The sequence below is a fragment of the Phalacrocorax carbo genome, chromosome 6 (genome assembly GCF_963921805.1).
Source record: "Phalacrocorax carbo chromosome 6, bPhaCar2.1, whole genome shotgun sequence".
Classification (NCBI taxonomy): Eukaryota; Metazoa; Chordata; class Aves; order Suliformes; family Phalacrocoracidae; genus Phalacrocorax; species Phalacrocorax carbo.
In genome coordinates this window covers 23820180-23839292 of record NC_087518.1, presented here as the reverse complement: position 1 = coordinate 23839292, position 19113 = coordinate 23820180, and the positions used below count along the sequence as shown (strand labels likewise).

The window sequence follows — 19113 nt, the reverse complement described above, 5'->3', positions numbered from 1 at the left end:
AAAGCCACTTCAATGCAGTGTCTTCATACCCCTTTAGGGATTGCAAACCCTATGTTTAGGGGCACGGAAAGAAGCCAAGAGATTTACAAGAATTAGCATGACTATATCTAGAGTTTCCTACAACACCCACTTTTTCCAGTAGAGGAGATCTGTGGGCTTCTGAGGACTGAATTAAATGCCCATTTATTCAATACAAAGACTGAACTCCACCAAGGCACCAGCTTCCAGCTAAAGAAATCTTCTAACGTACATCTTACAGATTCCTTAAATACATATCTTTCTAGTATTGCCTTTATTGTTGGTGCCAAGAAAGCTGTCTGCCAGCACAGTAGTAACTCAGGCTTGCAATGGGGGAGGTGGGGGAGAGGGGGGAAACATTCATAACAATATCAAAGATTAGGAGTTTCCTTCAACACCAGTGGAACACTGGTGAACAGCTGCAAAAATGCAGAAAACTCTTTCCTTCTTTAAGACTTGATTAGCCATTATAAGATGTAAAGACAATCTCTGCTACCACTGTGATTCCCTGCAAGACACCCAGAACTGCTGCAGAGGAGTCAATGCGTTACAATATCCCCATTTAATAAGATCATTGTAAAGCTCCTTTCTTTGGCAGAATCCAAACCACACCAATTTTCAGCATGCAGCATCTTACTTTTCCCACCACCCTCGTAAGTATAAATGTAACCCTCTGAGCCACAGATAAATTTTGTATTCACCACAAGAATGACAGATACCTTTGATTGCTGCAATTTTTTCTCATCTCCTGAGTTCAAAGAAATCTAGTCTTTCTAGATGTATCCATGCTCTTCATAAGCAGAGTTGCAAATGGAGCCTCATCAACTAATTTTCACTGTAATGAACTTGGACACACCTGACAAAGAGGAAAATGAAAGAGAAAAAAAAAAAAAAAGAGGTTTTGTTCCTACTTTTATTTTCCCATTGGAACAGAGGGGTGTAGCATTCGTCTCTGTCATTTCCTGCTCTCTTATTGACCAAAGTCCATCATGCCACCTGAACAACAAAACCTGTATCAGCCTGTAATTAAGAGAGTGGAAAGGATAGTAGGAAAACAACCTATAATAGCCTGGGTTTTTTCCTAATGATATTGATATGCTGAAGAAAATCGTTAACTGCTAAGCATCCTAGATCTTAAACACTGACATTACTTTACAATCTGTATCCTCAAACACTTTTCAAAGTAATCTAAGGATTACCCAACATTTGAACAAGGAGAAAAAAAACCATGCCATGACTTGCAGGGAACTCTAAATTTGGTTCAGACCTCTGAGCATACTTATTATCTAAACTTGAGCAAAATAAATACCAATATTCTTACAATGTTAGATATAATTGCAAGGGAATATACTGGCTTCCCATGAACTCAGAAGAATCTTTTTTCCCCCTGACAAGATACTGGTAAATATTTTATCTTGTACTGTACTGGGTCTGCTGAGTATTGTAGGCTGCCTACAGCACTAAATATCAAGTATCAGTTCTTGTTTTTGAAGTGTCATCCTAAAAAATATGAAACTAAGCATGACTGTGCAGAGAGTAGCAAGCATTTCACTGTTTATAATAATCCCGGCTACATGATATAAGACTATGGCGTGCCCTAGCTTATAAACATTGCAAGCCCACTTTTAATAGTGGGTTAGCCAACCTGAATCCAGAAGATAACGTTCCTTTTCTAGTGGAAAATCCATCCAAAGATCTGGCAACATACAGTACAAACTAAAGCTGAGCTCATATTGCCAAAGATCTCCTATTTGCCTCAACTGGGACAGAGGTATTTCATCCCGTGTACAACAGATTGTTATTTTCAAAGCCCTTCTTAAAAAAAAACAAAAAACACAGCCCCCCCATCCCCAAAACACTACTTGTTACAAAAAATTTTATTGTCGTCCCAGCCAGCAGACCCTCAGCAACCCTCAGCCATGCTACACGTTCAGCTCCAAAGAGCAACATCCTGCCCACATACAAGTTGGCTTAGCAGAAGAGAGCTTAAGGAGCGTTCCTAAATTTGAAACTAGCAAAAGGAAACAATTCAAATTTAAACACAAATAGTTATTTTTACATGGTCAGTATGACAGAATTTGAAAGAAGGAAGAAATTGTGTTTGCATTAACCTTCTGGAAGTTACTACACCGGGAATGGATTTGGAAGCAGGTGTGCCTGATGGAGTGTGAATCTGCCAGTTTGGACCAAATATTTATAAGACAATTGTCAGCACTGAAAAAACAGCCTGGGAGGAAGGCAGTCATATTCCTGATTGCTCTCAAGAAGGGATCATGCTGCAATGAATAAAAAACAAAACCCCAAAAACTCAAAGCAAACGAACAAACAAACAAAAAGCCCCAAACCAAACCAAATCCAAAACCTACAAAACCAAACCCAAACCAAAAACCATGCGAGACAATTTCAATAGTCAACAAAAACTGAAAATGCATTTAACTTGATTTTAGCCTTATATCTGGACTACACAGGGAACAGATTTAATGGGTGGGCCTGAAGAGAGAACAGCAACACTCACCCATTTAGACCAGCTCCAAACAAGAGACCAGATATGTCGGTATCTTTACTTCATATGCTACATATTTACCAAGGGCACAGCACCAAATACTATCATTATCTAACTTATACAAACACTTCTAAGCTCTCCAGAATTCTGCTTGTAGAAATCCACAGCTGAGTCTGTGCTACAAACCTTACATAAATCAGACTTTATCATGACTGCCATTAAATAAACATAAAAATAACAATGCAGAAAAAATACAGACTTCCAGTTTTTGGTTTTTTTGTTTAAACAAACTAGCTCAAATCCTACAACTGTGAGATCCAGCATAGGGCTCTTAAAAATACATTGAAAGTATTTTAAAAGGAGAAATAATAATAAAAAAAAAAAACAACAAAACAAAACTAGATACTACAGTTTAATCAATACTAGCAAGCTTAAGTGGATACTCAAGATCTACACACCATTTTGAATAGGCCAGCTGGGTCCAGGGAGTGGGAACAAATTCAGAGTCAGTTGAAGCACCAGCTAAAGACACAGCAACACTTTTTCATTACCAAAACCCAAAATTAACAGAAGTCAGAGCACTCTGCATACTTTGCTCCCAAGTGAAATAAACCAGTCTTCTCTTTTGCATTGTTACACCAGACTGAAAAATAACAAATTTGATTTTAAGGTCTGCCATATGACTTTTCAGCAAAGTGACACCACTGCAGTCATGAGCATCAGCTTAAATAAAAAAACAAACAAACCTTAAACCACCACCAGAGCTTCAAGTCCTAAAAAATAAACAAAACCAAAACAGAAGTTACAGAATCAAGTTACATTTGAACTACTCCCCTTTTATAACTGTACTGCCTTTGAAAATCCTAACCAATATTTTAAAAACTTCAATTATATTCCACAAAAAAAGGATTTTAAAGCCTTCTGTGCAAATGGTGATTTTGCAGTATTTTTAGAAACTAAGGCACATCACTTCTAGACAGTTTTAATGCATTTCAAGATACATCAATACAAGATATTGATTTACTAATCAAATGGACATTAGATGAAGTGTTATCTTCTCTTCCCTATTATGTAATGAAATTTTTAAAAACTCAGTTTTCAGTGTGAAGTGCCTCCTTGGTAGGGTGCCTGAGCAATTCCCCATAGGATGCACAGTTCTAGGGAACAACAGATATGATTGATTTTATTATTTATCATATCACCACACCCAGAATTCTGTAGGCTACACCCAGAGTCTACATGCATAAAAGTCTGATTTAATATATAAGGTCATTTTTTCCATCGCAAGATAGAAGAACATAAATTCTGGGGAAAAAAAAAAAACAAATGGGTAAACAGCAGCAGAATTATGCAGTTATCAAAACTCAGGAATGTGATCTATCTAAACCTCAAGGTTTGGGATTTAAAAACCAAAAGTTTCGGTTGGCTGAAAGTACAAATGTACATTTTTGCAATCTGGTCACCAGAAGCATCTGAAGAACAATGCTAAATTAGCCTATAACTGTAGCAACTCAGGATTTTATTTTTTACATTTTATTACAGACTGTCAGCCAAGCAGATGCTACAACAGAAACACATCTTAGAAAGAGATGTCATCAGGAATATCCTGAAGGTACCACTGAACTGCAATATGCCAGGAGAGGTGAGAGAAATGGAAAAAGCACATGGGAGGCTGATGCTGAGCTTCATAGGTAGCACACAAGGGTTCTCAGTCGTCCTGGAGTGGGACAGACAGGTGGTGAGGACTCAACAGAGTTTGAGGTTCATCCAGTGAAGCACATGGAATAAATCAGGAGACAGGATAATCTAATGTGTTTGGCAGATTTGGAATATACTCTTAGCAGCTGATACCTGTGTGGTTGGGAGACCCAAGCAATGTAGGTGCAAAAGCAGATGCAGTGGAAATTGAAAAGCCAAGTTTAAAACCTGTACTGTCAAGGATTAAGATCTTTAATAACATTTCACCAAGCCACTCCCAAATTACAGGCACCACCTATGGCTCCCAGGTTTCTGCCCCTCCATCAAACAGAAAATAAAACAGAACATCACCCTATAGAGGCACTGCTGCCATAGAAAATCATCAAGATCGATCCTGATCAATTTTCAACAGTGGTTTTGTTTGAAACCTAATTCAACGGGGAGGGAGGAGACAAAAGGTAGCATCAACACAGGGCACGCTGTGCTCCAGTTGGAGGCGACTATTCTACAGGTTTCTTGCTGCTTTGGGAAAGTCAGCTTAAATTCAGAACACATTTTGCCTGTGGACACAGCAGCAGGGCTGAACATCCCCCTACCTCCCCAAGTTTGCTGTCAAAATACATGTTTTCTTAACACTTTGAACATACAAGGAAAACAGTGGCACCACTCTGTATATATTTTCTCAACAACCAGAAATTAGCTTTTTTTTTTTTCCTATAATATATACTAACAATCCTACATCTGTTACCATCCATAAGAAAATTTCTGTTTCTGTAGAGGCCATGAGTTCTGTAACTTTATAAACCCTCCTGCTTTAAAACACAATCCAATTTTTAAACAATTGGGAATGGGGGGAAGAAGAGGAAGAAAAAAGGTACAACCACCTCTTGGTGCCAGCTATTCCATAATCATTTGCTACCAAGTTTTTCATGGCTGAAGCAGAGGCTGTGGCCAGGGGCAGAGCTTGAACCCTGGACTAGATGGACAATTAACACAACAGTTCCTTTACCCTCAAAATTAGCTTCCACATTTTCTTTGTCCTAACACGATGATTAGCAATTTTTAAAATTAACTTCTGGGACTTGCATGGTCTGGGAAATAATAATAATAAAAAAATCAGACTATCCTTTCAAGTGAATAAGAAAAGCATCTGTTCTGCATTCCAAGTGAACGGCCTGTTGTGACAGGACAAGCGGTAATGGTTTAAACTAAAGGAGGGGAGATTTAGACTGGATATAAGGAAAAAATTTTTTACTATGAGGGTGCTGAAACACTGGAACAGGTTGTCCAGAGAGGTAGTAGATGTCCCATCCCTAGAAACATTCAAGGTCAGGCTGGATGGGGCTCTGAGCAACCTGATCTAGTTGAAGATGTCCCTGCTTGCTGCAGGGTAGTTGGACTAGATGACCTCTAAAGGTCCCTTCCAAACAAAACCATTCTATGATTCTATGAAGCAACTTTGACTGCACAACCATCAAAATCAAGCAGCTGTAACTCAGACCTACAACCCAATTCCAAGAACTCCAGACAGTATGGATGAGACAGGCTTTTTATTTTACTATTTTGGGGAACTCTTACTCTCCCCTAGCTGTGAACACTTGCACCTCTGTTAGTAAACTAGGAATGGCAAGGCAAGACATGTATTTGCTTAAGCTGAAAAAATTTTTAAGAAGTTAACTTCTCAACTGCATAACAACTGGGGAGGTGGGAGTTGTTCCCACCAACTTTGATACTTGGCTCTGCATTTTTACAGCCAAGAAACGGGCTGTAAGAATTTCAATAGCAATTAGTAAAGCAGATCCAGGAGGGCTCAGCAGGCAGCACTATTTGCTCCTCCATGGGAAACTTCACTCTGAGTGAAAAACTCCCACAGCCGGTGGGAGTGATGCATGGAGGTGGCACACCTGGCTCTAAGAGGAAATGGGAATGGCTGAGATTTTCCTCCAGGCAAAATTCATCCACCCCCAATCCAGGGCTTTGCAGATATTTAACAAATGGAAAACAGGGGAAAAAAAAAAAAAACAACCACCACACAAACAGAAAAACCATATATGCTACTTCAATGCAAACCGTAACAGTTCCAACATGTAGCTATATGCTGTTACAGCCCGGGGACTAGACATTTTATTAGTGTAAGTTATTGTAGATTCAGCCACCGCTCCAGTAGATCTGGGCAGAACTGCAACAACCAACAGTAACAATTTAGCCACAGGGGCACAATCCCTCTTCTGTCAAATTTAAGAGGGAATACAATACCCAGTTTGCACTAGCTTCATGCATTCAGCTCTCCTATGTGAGCCGTGCTCCCAGCAGCTTGCTGTCAGCAACACTGCAACTGCAGTTTCTAGCCCAAGCGCCAGACCACTACCATAGGGCTCCAAACATAGCCCCAAGCAGTGCGTCAGAGATAGGCTGGGGAGAGGAAGCTACATTGGTGTTCAGCCTCTGTGGAGAACTCTCATGAGAAACCTGCCTATATCTCCCACAAACAGTGTGAGAACTGAGTTCATTTTCACCCTTTCTTTCCCAGAAACGATGCACAGTCAGCACAGGGCATGCTGTTGGACAACAGCAGTAAAATCTAGAAAACAAAAACACAGGAGGCTGAGATCTGGTGGTATTTTTGTCCATTGGTTTTGGGGGAGATCACTCCCTCCTTTGCCTTGTTTATTCAGTTCTCTTGTTGTTCTGTACCCTAGAGAACCTTTCCTTTATTTCTGCAGTGTCCACACATTAATTTCAAAGTGTTTTGTACAGGTTTCCTCTTTTACAAATTTCAGATTTCTGAACTAATTTTGACTTTATAACTCTCTCTCTTCAAAACCTCTTCCTATACCCCTTTTAATTTTTTTTCGTGCTTCATACTCACCACTTCCTCCTCCTTTTCCACCTCAGTCTTCTCTTCTAGTACTCCATTCACTTTAGCTTTTACACAAGTATTTTTACTCAGCATTTTGAAGACATGGGTAAAATACAAATCACAAGCACCCATCAGATGCCTAGGACTAGTGGCATGAAATATGCTCACTGCAAATCTCATTCTGGAATATGGTATTGTGGAGTGACAACCAAAAACCACCAAACAGGTGATTCGTACCGAACATGGTAAAACTGCACTTGGAGGCTTTTTTGGGCTTTCTTTCCCTGCTCTTTCCCCGGCCTCAATGTTTGGTACACTAACTTTCACCCTCTTCCAATCTCAAGGCCCCAAATGATTGCTGAAGTAGCAAGAATGTCATGAATGTAAATACTTGCTCAGGGTTAAGTTACCAAGAATTTCTGCTCAGAGCCTGCAAGCTCAAAAAGAAGGAATAAAAAGAGGCCAAGAGTTTAAGAAAACTAGAGCCCAGTGTTAAATTCCTTCATTATAGTCAGACACCTGCCTGCTTTTCCTCCTGTATATTTTAGACATCTGAAACTCTGACATCGAAGTGATATTTAGGTGTCTCCCTGCCTTCCAACAAATACTGGGACTACTGGGCTCTTTGGACTTTTAGAAATCAGATTCTTTAATATGAAGGCTGGTAGCCTCCGAAAATCTCCACCCAGATTGCCATGAGGATGTCTATAGATGTGTCTGCTGCATGCGTACACTGTACCCAAACACTTCATCCAAAGGCTAGAGGTTGGGCTTCCAATAACAGGCTGACATCTTTGGCTGACCAGAGTCCAAAGTGTCTGTGTTTTAGTCTTTCACGTTAATTAACCAGCTCAATGAGTACCTCTACTGTTGATTTATTTAAAGCAGTAGCTCTGTTTTCTTCAGCAACAGAATATTCAAAATGCCTCTCAAGAGAGAAAAATGTCAAATATAATGCAGAATTGATTCATTCAGCAGTCTGGCATAAAAATATTTTCTCCCCGAATGTTCATTAAGCCAAAGAATTTCTAAGAAGCAACATCAAATCAGTCTCTGAAGAAACTCGAGAACTAGAATATTCTTTCAAAAGAAGATGCTTCATCATTTTAAAACATAATTTCAGCAATATAACTATTCATGGCCATAGTGACATTCACAAGGACCTACAATGTTTAGCAGTTCCTCGCCTCTTACAGCAGTTGGCAGTGGTCTGCTCCGTCCCTCCCTGTTAATGCCTTGAAGGTTCTGTCATCCCAAGATCTGCCTTTTCCTACTCCTAACAGATTTGAAGACCATGAATTGTATGTTACTCAGTTCACTGCCTGATAACAGCTTCTTACCAAACATCAGTAGCTTGCTTCAGAACAGCAATCAATACTTCCAACACATTTAAATGTACTGCAGAATTTATGCAAATTTATTATGCAATTTAAAAACTTAGAAATGATTAATCTTGCTTTTAATAACACTGAATTCTTCAGGAAGACACAGACATTTAAGAAAGACACAAAAGTTAATAACACTTGACACATTTCCTCAAGACATAAAAAGCAAGGCTTCTTTCTCCAGGCTTCCTTCTCCAGGCTATTACTGCCCAACATGAGTATGAGTGGGACTCATAAAAGCCCATCTGACCAGCCTCTTGGGGATGCCATGCAACAGTACACCCAGACTTCCTAGTCCCACCACCACCACATATTACATCATTCAGGCAGTAGCACATGTATTAACGCAGGAGAAAAATCCCATTTTAGCACTTCTGCAACTTTTTTATGCTGACAGTAGTCTGTCAGAGTCATGGGTTTTTCATAACCAAAACACTAAACATACTAATAAGTAAAGAAGTAAGACAGAGGGAGAGAAGTATCCTGACGATATCTGAAGCACTATTGAGGCAGCCTGGCTCCGAAGTAGGAACCTCGACCCTCTGTTCATGGAGCTTCTGGAAGTGACAACTTGATGAAATCACCTCTCTGAGCCCCCCAGGGACCCTCCAGGGAATCCTGCATGAGAGGACTGAGGTTATACTATGTAAACAACCTCCTCTCCCCGACCTTTCTGCCCAGTTGCCCACCCAGCCCTCCCACAGCAGTTAAATCACTGGCTTTCTGTCCCACACCAGGGTCTTAAGCCTGGCCAAGTAACAAGAAAAATGCAACCCAGAAAACAAAGAAGTGGGTAATACCAATAAACTCTGAAATACGATTGCATTTCACAGAAAGATGAAAATAGCAACAGAAGTCAGTGACACCAGAAGAAAAACCAAGGAGAAAAGCATTTCGAGAGGCAGAAGTCAGGGACCACAGAGGCAACATGCTTTAAATAATGACATTTGAATTTAGTAACTTAACTCTGAGAAGCTGGGTTACATCTGCACACCCTGAGTATTTCTCACAGAAGTGCACAGCGACTACTGCTGGAAAAAGCAATGGCCATACCAGAAAGGGTATGGGGATGAACATCAGGCTGTCGCTCCATTTAGCACTACAGGAGGGGACACCATGCATTTGCATTTCTTCTCTGCACTGGCTGGTATAGCATTCGTCCCATATCAAGGTAAAGTGAACACACAGTACTTCAGTACCAGAAACTCCTAATGATAGCCAGTACCGATAAAGTGAAAAGCCATGAGCCATGAAATAAAATTCAGAGACCCATAAAATTTTAAGATATTACAAAGCATGAAATGCAAATATAGTAAACCTTGCTTTTAGGAGATGACTGCGGAGTGGGAGGGGGGACAGTAGAGGGAGGGACAAAAAGTTTCTCTGGAAGCACTTTCCAGTGTACCTCCGCTACTGTTCCACCAACAAAGGCCTTCTCAAATTTCACTACTCATAACCTCCAAACCAGCCAGAGTTTTGTGTCATGACTGACTGCTTTCCAATTACTGTATGCTCCAGAGAATACAACACTGATCTGCAAACATCTATTCCCAATTTCATGGTGGATTTTCATGGTGGAGGTCTGGGGTCCTAAGCTTGAGGGAACCAGACTCAGTGCTCAGTGGGGAGTTTGAAGTGGTTGGCAGAGGACAACAAAGTGAGAGACCTGAGAGCTGGTGGTTGGTGTACAGCGTGACTTGAGAGCTGCCACACCATGGAAAGAACTAGATGAAGAGTTCAGTGATACTCCCTCACAATTTCTTTCTCCTCTCTCACTTATAACTCAGTCCACCTCATCTCAGGCTACCTCAAATTCTCTCTCTGTTTCCACACCTGAAAAATGGATGAAGTTATTTTTTTACTTAAAAGGAACATTCAACTAGTCCAGAAAATTTGGAACAAGAGACATATTTTGCAGACAGTATCAATATTCATCATTATGCAAGAATCATAAACCAAGGTCTCTCAAGTGAAACATTCATTTTCACATTAAAATTTGGTAATGCCAACAAAAATGAGTACCACAGTAGTTATTACTACTTTTAATCTGCCACACCATTTACTCCACTCAGACAAGTTAACATCTACAGAACCAGTAGGTCAAATCTCTTAACACAGTATCTGTATCCAGTCCTGGGAGGACTATGTAACCTATTTATTACGTAGGTTTTACCAGCCACCTCTTTTAAATAGTTTCAAATTCTTCAAGTTTTCAGTATTTAGTAAATGTAAAATATTTTGAATGTTTACAAAACAGCTTGAAGAAGAAAATGAATCTTAATCTAAAGCACTTTACAAGTTTCTAGTTTTAGCAGAAACCAGCGTAGAGTCAGAAGGGAAAAAAGCATTAATCACATCATTGTTGCATTTACACTCTGCCCTTTCAATTCTCATATAGACCACTTAGTCACACTCACTAAGCAAAGCATTTGCACCAGTATTACTGATGCCTGACAATCTTAACAAGATTCCTAAAACAAAAAAGGTACAAACAATTTGCAAAAACCATACATTCATTATTACTGAGCTGGGTCGGTAGTAATGGACAAGCTTCAGCCAGGACCATCCAGTGTCCGTTGAGCTGTATGCTTTACAGACACATAGGAAGACAAAGCTATTCCCAAAGACCTCCTACCTAAGTTAGTTGTTCATTTTTCATTGAAAACCACTGGGAAACACATGCATTTTAGATAGCATTTCAGAGGGCAACAGTCCCCAAATCACCTCATCTCACACATCTTATTTGAGAACAAGGCTTCCCCAAAACAAAATATGTAGCAATCTGATCAGGGAGCTTGGACTATAAACCCCTTGGGACACTTTGAAAAACCCAGCCACAAAGCCTGCCTTGAAAACACTGCAGTACAAACAATGCACAAGGGAAAAAATCATCACCTTGGATTCTGACTTCCCAAGTTTTTCCCTCCTGGCATCCCAGGCTTTTGACAAGCCACTTCCACTGCTACTGACCTAAGACAGTCTTCCTTGTTCTAGATCATGCTACAGAAGCTCATACCACACAAGAAGCCATGAGGTCCATCACCACTCTGTTTTGATTCCACCATTTTTATTGGTTTGAACATAACATCCTCTCTTGCATCTCTGAGACACTTCAAGACCAAATAGGCTTTGAAGTCCCAACCTCCTCACACATTATCACATTGTCAACGTTTGGAGGACATCCACAAAAACTCTGCAGGTCAATATTTCCTGTGGCATTACTACACCACTCTGGATTTCCTTAAGGAAAGGGCAACCTAGTATCAATGCCCTGTCTTTCTTCCCCCTCTCTGTGGAAGATAACTAACACAGCTTGCATCTGCACATTTGAAAAGAGGCAGAGCTACCCTGGGAAAAAAGAGTCTCGGCCTCATTCTCAGCAAGATTTTTACACATACATTTAAATGCAAGAAGTTGCACCAAAGGTGACCAGAGAGTGGCAATTTCAGCTCCATTCAAGAATGATTCAATCCAGGACTACACAAGCAAGGCACATGTGATCAAAGTCACATGATCGAGCAAGCTTAGCCTCTACAACCTTCTGTAAGATCACCACACTCTAAGTGCTATAACATTGAAAACAGAAATAACCCTCTCACTGAAGACAACCACAGTCAACAGAACTACATACTCATGCATATGGTGGGATATGTATAGCACCTATCTATGAGGATCTAATGCAAGAGCCCTGGCTCCTTCTATAGCTAATGGAGAGAGAGGTGCTAACACAGGTATTCCAGCTCCTGCAGGCCCCGATCCATGTGGGATGACCCATCTCCAAACTTAACATACAGAAGTAGTTCAGGAAGTGCCAGAAATAAGATTGTCTGAATATCCCTGGATCCAGGGCAGATGGGGAATCTCAGCATGACTGCTACTCACCATAATCTTTCTTGGGTCAATCCAGCCTTTTCTCTGCCCTGCTTCTCAGGAAGGTACTTCCATTTTTCAAAAATAAAGGTTTATTTCTTCAAAAGAAGGAAATCCTTTAAACTCAATTTCTTTTTTATAATTTTTCTCTAGCTTTATTAAGGTAAGGAGATGTACAATATAAAGAACTGGGTCATAAACAAGCTAAATCAGGAGCAAAACCAGCTTGCTTTTTTCAGAGTATTTTATAAACACAGCTCTGCTAGTTTGAATAAGAACCGTGTAACGAAAACATCCTAATAGCATTGTGAAAACTAGCTTTCTACTAAAAATAAACTCCTTATAAAAGAATGCACAGATACTTTTATCAATGTATTTATCACCATATATATCCCATTTACATTCTGCATAGTTCTCCATTTGAACAACAAAACCAATTCTGGTCATTAACAATTGCCAGTGGTCTCTTCCACTCTTCGGTGCTGCTGCGTGTCATGCACTACAAGAAGGGGATAGTCCCAGATTCTTTTAAATTGTAAAGCCTTTTTCCTTTGTTTAAAAATCCCTAAAGCTTGTGAGGGAACCAAGGTAGAGTATATCCCTTCAACATAACACTCTTAATATCTGGAATGGAAAATGTGAGTTAGGTACTGAGGTTTAAAAAACAGCTACAATGTATGCAGCCAATTTTCTAAACATGAATCTCAAAAGGTTTTTTAGGGTTTGGTTTTTTTTTTTTGCATGAGAGTGTAGAGCTTGCACAAGACAGCCAGCTAAATGCAACAGACCATTATGGCTCAGAGGTTTCCAATTTGCAACTAGAAATGGTTTACATTACCAGTACTAACAGATCCAAAAGGTATTTAAAAAGGAGAGAGTGAAAAAAAACTTGGCATTTCATAAGTGTCTAAATATGGATTGGCAGGAAATAAATTTGACCTATGCAGTCTTACTAAAATAAGTGTTTAACAGAACTAGTTTTATGTGGTTTTAGGGGAGCTAAAAATATATTTACACAGCTTAGAGCTCTGTTTACTCCAAGGAGCAATCTCTGAGCACTGTCACCGGTGCAGGATGAGGCTCTCCTGGGCGCCTGCTGACAACCGCCAGCTCTGCGGGGGAAGCAGCGCCCCGTAACTCTCCGCAGCCAAGGCTTCGCCTCCACTAAGGTGCCAGACCAGGGCAGCAGCGTTTGCGAGCTGCAGCTGAAGAGCTCAGGCCTAAAGAGGGCTGGTTTGGACCCCGCTGACAATGGATCGGCGTTAGAAACACGCCAGCCTACTCATGGGGGAGGGAAGAAAAAAATTACCAAAAAAAAAAGTTAACCGGATCTGTTCAGGCTGCTCCACTCCGGGCGAGGCCCCCCGCCCGACCCCCACCGCCGCCCTCCCTGCCCGCCGCTGAGCCCGGCTGCCCGCCGAGGGGCGAAGGCGGGCGGGGAGGAGCGGCCAGAGGTGGGCCCTGCCGCGGGGCACAGCCGCTGGGAGGACGGGGGCAGTGCCCGGGTGGGCCCAGCTGCCCCTGCGGTCCCGCACACCTGGAGCGGGGCTTCCCGCCGCACTCGCTGAGGATCCTGCGGCCCCCACCCCGCCGGGACCCCCCACCCTGCCCGGGCTCCCGGCGGCCCCTGGCCGCCCAGGCCTCCGCTGAGGAGAAAACTTGGCGGGAGAGCGCGGAGGTCGCACGGAAACCTCGCCCCGTGGGCGCAAGGGGACGCGGCGCTGCCGGGTCAGCTCCCCGGGCAGGCAGCAGGGCTCGGCCCGCCGGGTGCAGCCTTACCCTCCGGCTCCATCTCCTCCCGCCGCCGCGCTCCTGCACTCCCCAGTCTGCTGCGAGTTCGGCCAGGCGGCGCGCCGCGCTGAGCGGTTACAAAGGCGGCCGCCGAGCGAGGGGGGTGGGTTTCCTCTCCCTCCCACTGCAGCTGCATCGCGCCATGAGGCGCCACAAGCGGGACGAGGCGCCCCCAAAGGCGGGGGAAGCGGGAGGCTGCTCCCGCCGCCGCACGGCCCCGCACCGCCCGCCCCGGCTTGGTTCGGCCCGGCCCAGGCGGCCAGCGGGACCTGCCGGCAGGAACCGTGCCAGCTATCGGGGGCCTGGGTGCCGCTCCCGGCCCGGTGGCGGGGAAGGAGGGCACCCGCCCGGCCCGGCACTGCGCTGCGGCCGGGAGACGGGGGATTCGCCACAGGCCGCGCTGGCGGGGAGGGGGGTGGTGGTGGTGGTGGTGGTGGGTGTCTTCTTCCCGCCCAGCGCCTCCCGCACCGGCTGAGGGGAAAGTAACGCCCCGCGCTTGCGTCGCTCTCGGGGACGGCGCTACTGGGGGCTCCCATTGAGCCAAGAAGGCCCCGAGCTGACGGGGTCACGTCCCTTACTTCTCGCGCAAAGCGGGTTGGCTCTGGGAGGGCTGGCCTGGGAAAAGCAGCCGGCCGGGAGGAAGGGGCGCACAAGCCCCGCGGAATGCCTGCACACGCCCTTTCCTTGGTCGAGAAATAGGAAGCATCCCCCGGGTGGAGCCCGAAATCGCATGTAACAGAAAGGGAGGCTTCAACAGGCTATGGGCTCCTGCACCAGCTGTTGCCTTCAGAGCCAAAAGCTCTTCGGAGCAGCTGCTGTGGGTGGCTGTAGGGCATGTGGCGAGGCCCGGCTGAGACCACACACCCTGAGCCATGAGAGGCTCCCCAAGCTGGCATCATGTCCTTTATGTATGTGTTGGAGAGCAGTTTGAGTACAAACCCTGTTGTTTGGTCCCCTCACACACCACCACCACACACCACCCTGCACTCCCCTAGCCCCCTACCCCCCTGAAGCCATAAGGTCTTTCAAAGCGTTCAAGTTTCCAAGAAAAGTCAGACCAAGAGATGCCCCTCAACTCACTGCTCTGTGTCTCAGTCAGGACACACCAGGAGTGAGCACAGATGAGCCAAAGGGTGATGCCCTTCTTCACGGGCAGCACGTTGTTACTCTGGCACTAGTGAAGTGCTCCTTCTGAGAGGGTGTGCTGCAGCCAAGGTACAATCCTGCCTTTTCAGGTGAGGTACATGTTTAAAGGCAAGCTTTCTAAGAGTTAAGATCTTCAGCTCCTCATAGCAAGGAGTGACTAATACTAAAGAAAACAAGTGTATTAAGCTTAGAAGTGTATCTCAAACAATCTATCTCTGAAGGAACAAAATCATGTAAAACTGTCTTCACAAAGGCATTTACCTTCATGAAAAAATGCAAAACAGTAAATTCAGAAGTTAAGTGTGTCAGGCTTTAGTCCATTTTTTGTTACCCAGTAATTGGTCGTTGGTCCTTATCTTTCCCCTGAAACATTCAGCTTTTATGTAGGCCCCATTACAGAAATAGACTTCTCGGTAACTTGATAGTGTGGCAGAATGGAAGAACATTTTTGTAATGAAATTCATAAAATGGATTTCTTTGGACTAATTATTCCAGAATAAAAGGAGTCGCTGTTCTAAGGTACCTCTATGAATAAGGTCTAGTTAAACCAGAGTAAAAAAGCAGATTTATCAGTAATGAACCAGCCTGGATTTCTTGATGTTTTTTTTTTAAATACTACCCATTACTTTCAAAATCCTACCTCAAAACATTACATATACAAGTTTAACATTCAACTAACAATTTCAGAGGTTAGACTCCCTACATTTATTGCTGTATGAAATGGTTGTAGATCCCTGAAATTAGTCCTGTGCTTTAGGGCAATGAGGCATATAATTTCTAATGTACTTTCACCACAGCAGATCTGAGTTTACCAACTATTGCAACATGGTTATCAGATGTAATGGGTGTTCAGCAGCAGAAACGAACTTTAAAATTATTGAAAATTATGGAGGTTCTTTGCTCTCAAGAAAGCAAGGCCCATGCTATACAGTATAAAGCTAGCACAATTTTATTTTAAGCATATTTGCTACAGCACCAGAACACCAAATAATTATCATTAAAAGGATTGTTTTATTTCTTGTCCAATTCTTTCCCCACCCTAACCAGCATTTTGGTTTGCTTTGGATTTTTTTCTAGAGAATTGCAGCATTTTTCACTGTAGGTGCTCTCAACTCTCACAGTCTGGGCATTTGCAGTATTGAATTTGTATCTCTGACCAGAACCAGTTGAGTAATTCCAGAGGGACTTCACAGTTTAAGCAAATATTAAATTGCAGCCATTAGTTTTGGCCAGCTACAATTGTAACAAAGGGCCAGTATAAATCTCTTCATACCTAAAAATAAGCCATTTCTTCAACCAAGGTAAGTAATTTGGAGTCAGAGAGCAGTTTCAGTACTTAAGCAACAAAGAGAAGAAGGGCTCTTTTTTTTGCAACTCTGCTAGGGAGCTGAAGGAATAAAAGCTACTGAGAAGGGAGGCTGACACTACCGGCAAAAAAGCAAAACAGTTCAGAACTGGTTTTAGAACAGGGAGGTGTTTTCAGGGTCACTTCCTCTAAATATTGTCCTTTTTTCCCCCTGAATTGAGAGGCATCCAATCCTTCAAAAGTGTGACAAACAAAACCTGAGACTGTGCTTTGCAGCACAGTTTATGACTCTTTAGTAAAAGCATAGAACTCAGCGTTTCATTTAGTTGCATCCTGTAGATCCACATCCAGCTATGTTATGCCCTTTCTTCCTAACCTGAATATCTCAGGCACCCAAGCTGTTCCCCTTCAGTCTCTCATGAAGGAAGTCGTAGTAGGAACAAGTCCATCTTGCTGACATTTCTGTCACTTCTGCCATTCTCAGGCTTAATCTTAGAGAAGTCAAAGCTTGTATTAAATAGGATAGAAATTTGCAATCTTCTGCACTGAACTGGATCTTGGCTGAGCACCTTAAGGTCTTAGTTTTATTAAATCTTACTTGCAAATGCAAATTGCACTTTGTACCCTGGCCAATATACTTATTTTCTTTAAGATTTAAAGCATTGGACAATGTCCATTGAATGTGGTCTTTGTTGTGGGATATTTTTTATTGTTTTCAAACCCTTGATGTCTAATGCACATGGATGCGAGGGTAAGAGAAAAGGTTCAATAAATGTAGTGTAAGCCATTAGTGAAGTTCACACAAATGCTCATTCTTTCTCCCCCCAAAAAGAAAAAAGTTGCCTGTCATATCACATTAAAATTCTTTTACAAGAAGAGCCTCTCAACACAAAATTCTCCCTCATGGTAGGCTTTGCAGTTAAATAAGGATTACCATTGCATGCCCAGGAAAGATAAATCTAAAGCAGGTAAAAATAACCTTTTATACATTTAATGAGACACTGGAGACCAAGAACCTAAGGCTTTGCAAATACATGGGTTTTGTCTAACATGCTTTTCATGTAAGAGATGCATGTTGTGTTCTCTTCTGGATGATGTAATCCTCAGGGTGACCCTCATGTGCTTCTGCCATCCTATGACACTCTACTGAATATACAAAGTTCCTTTGTGTACAGAGCCCTTATTTATAACACTCAGAATTTTGATCAGAACTTTCTTTTCCTTTTCTGAAGAGACTACTTTTCATTTAAAGATGAAGATTTGAAGATTACTCTAACAACTTTTGAGTATTTATGTAATCTCATTTTTGTGAGTTTGAAACCAAGCCTTTTCAATTGCAGAGAAAGAAGTACTGCTTTATTTCTTATTCACGATGACATTAAACCAGCAATTGCAATTAAAAAAAAATTTAAATTTATGGCAGTACTGAAACTGATTCTGTTCCTTTCAGTTTAAATTTGAAAAAAAAGTGCAAAAAAATGATTGATCAAAGGTAGCTTTCACGGGAAATATTTTTAAGCTGAAACCCTACTGCAGTAGGGTTTGGGCTTTTTTTAATGATACCTTAGGCAAAAGCAAGTTTATTCCATATTCACCAACACCAGTTACCAAAGCAGCCAGGAATCCAGAGGAAAAAAAAAAAAAAACACAGAACAACAGAGAGACAAAAATAAGGAACTGCAGATAAAAATAAAGCAGACCTCCATTCAGGACAAGTCCTGTAGCAGCTTGTATGCTTTGGCATGAAATTGTTATAGCAGAGTGGAATACTCTCTATTTTATCCCCACTTCATAAAAGGGTTGAACTTAAATATTTACTAGGTCTTGTATTCTTAATCAGTGTTAATTCTCCTTAACACTGAGGCATTTCAAATCCTGGACTTTCTAATCTCACTGATATTCTTTATACACCAGCTTAACACTTTTTTCATATAAATTGATTCAGATCTTTTTAAGGCAATATACCTCAGAGTTGCTTTCTGGACTGTCTGAAAGTATAAGCAGGTTCATATCACAGATAATGAACGATCTGAGTGTATCACCTCTTTCCAGAGCCTGATCTTCACAACAAAAAATGTTCTTCTTGGATTCCCTGGGGAGAGCAACAGAGCCATTCTTCATCTTTTAAATGTTAAGCTGGGGAAAACAACAATCCTGTTGCTCTTGACAAATAACAATGAGCTACGAAGGTGGTGGATCCACTTGCTTTCTTCTGTGTCTCTGGCATAAAATGAGAGTAGTACCCTAGATCATTAGGGGACTCCTAATATCCTGACCAGAAAAGCTATGCTTAATCTGTGACTATCCACACTCACAGGAGAGGATGATGAGAATGAGGAGGTGTTACTGACCTCTTTAGCTAAAAGTCAACATGTGTGACAGCCAGCACTCTTGATCTCTTCGTGAGTGTCTCTGTTTGCTAGCTGCAACCAGAATACCAAGGCTAAAATTATGACAAAACACAGTAGTGTTAAAGAACCCTCTATGCATATATTAGATTCTGTTTACTGTGGGTTTGCATTTATATTTTTAGATT

At 42.1% G+C, this 19113-nt stretch overlaps 1 protein-coding gene across 3 annotated transcripts in view; it reads right to left on the bottom strand.

Moving 5' to 3' along the window:
* FGD3 (FYVE, RhoGEF and PH domain containing 3) overlaps positions 1-14596 on the bottom strand; it is a 121688-nt gene extending 107092 nt beyond the window's left edge. The window contains exon 1 of one of the 3 annotated variants that reach the window (XM_064454266.1): positions 14114-14596. In XM_064454266.1, coding sequence (XP_064310336.1) covers positions 14114-14261 — 148 coding nt within the window. In that variant the 5' untranslated portion in view covers positions 14262-14596. The remainder of the gene's footprint in view (positions 1-14113) is intronic. The other 2 variants (XM_064454264.1, XM_064454268.1) reach the window with 2 other exon arrangements.
* Positions 14597-19113: the final 4517 nt, after the last annotated feature.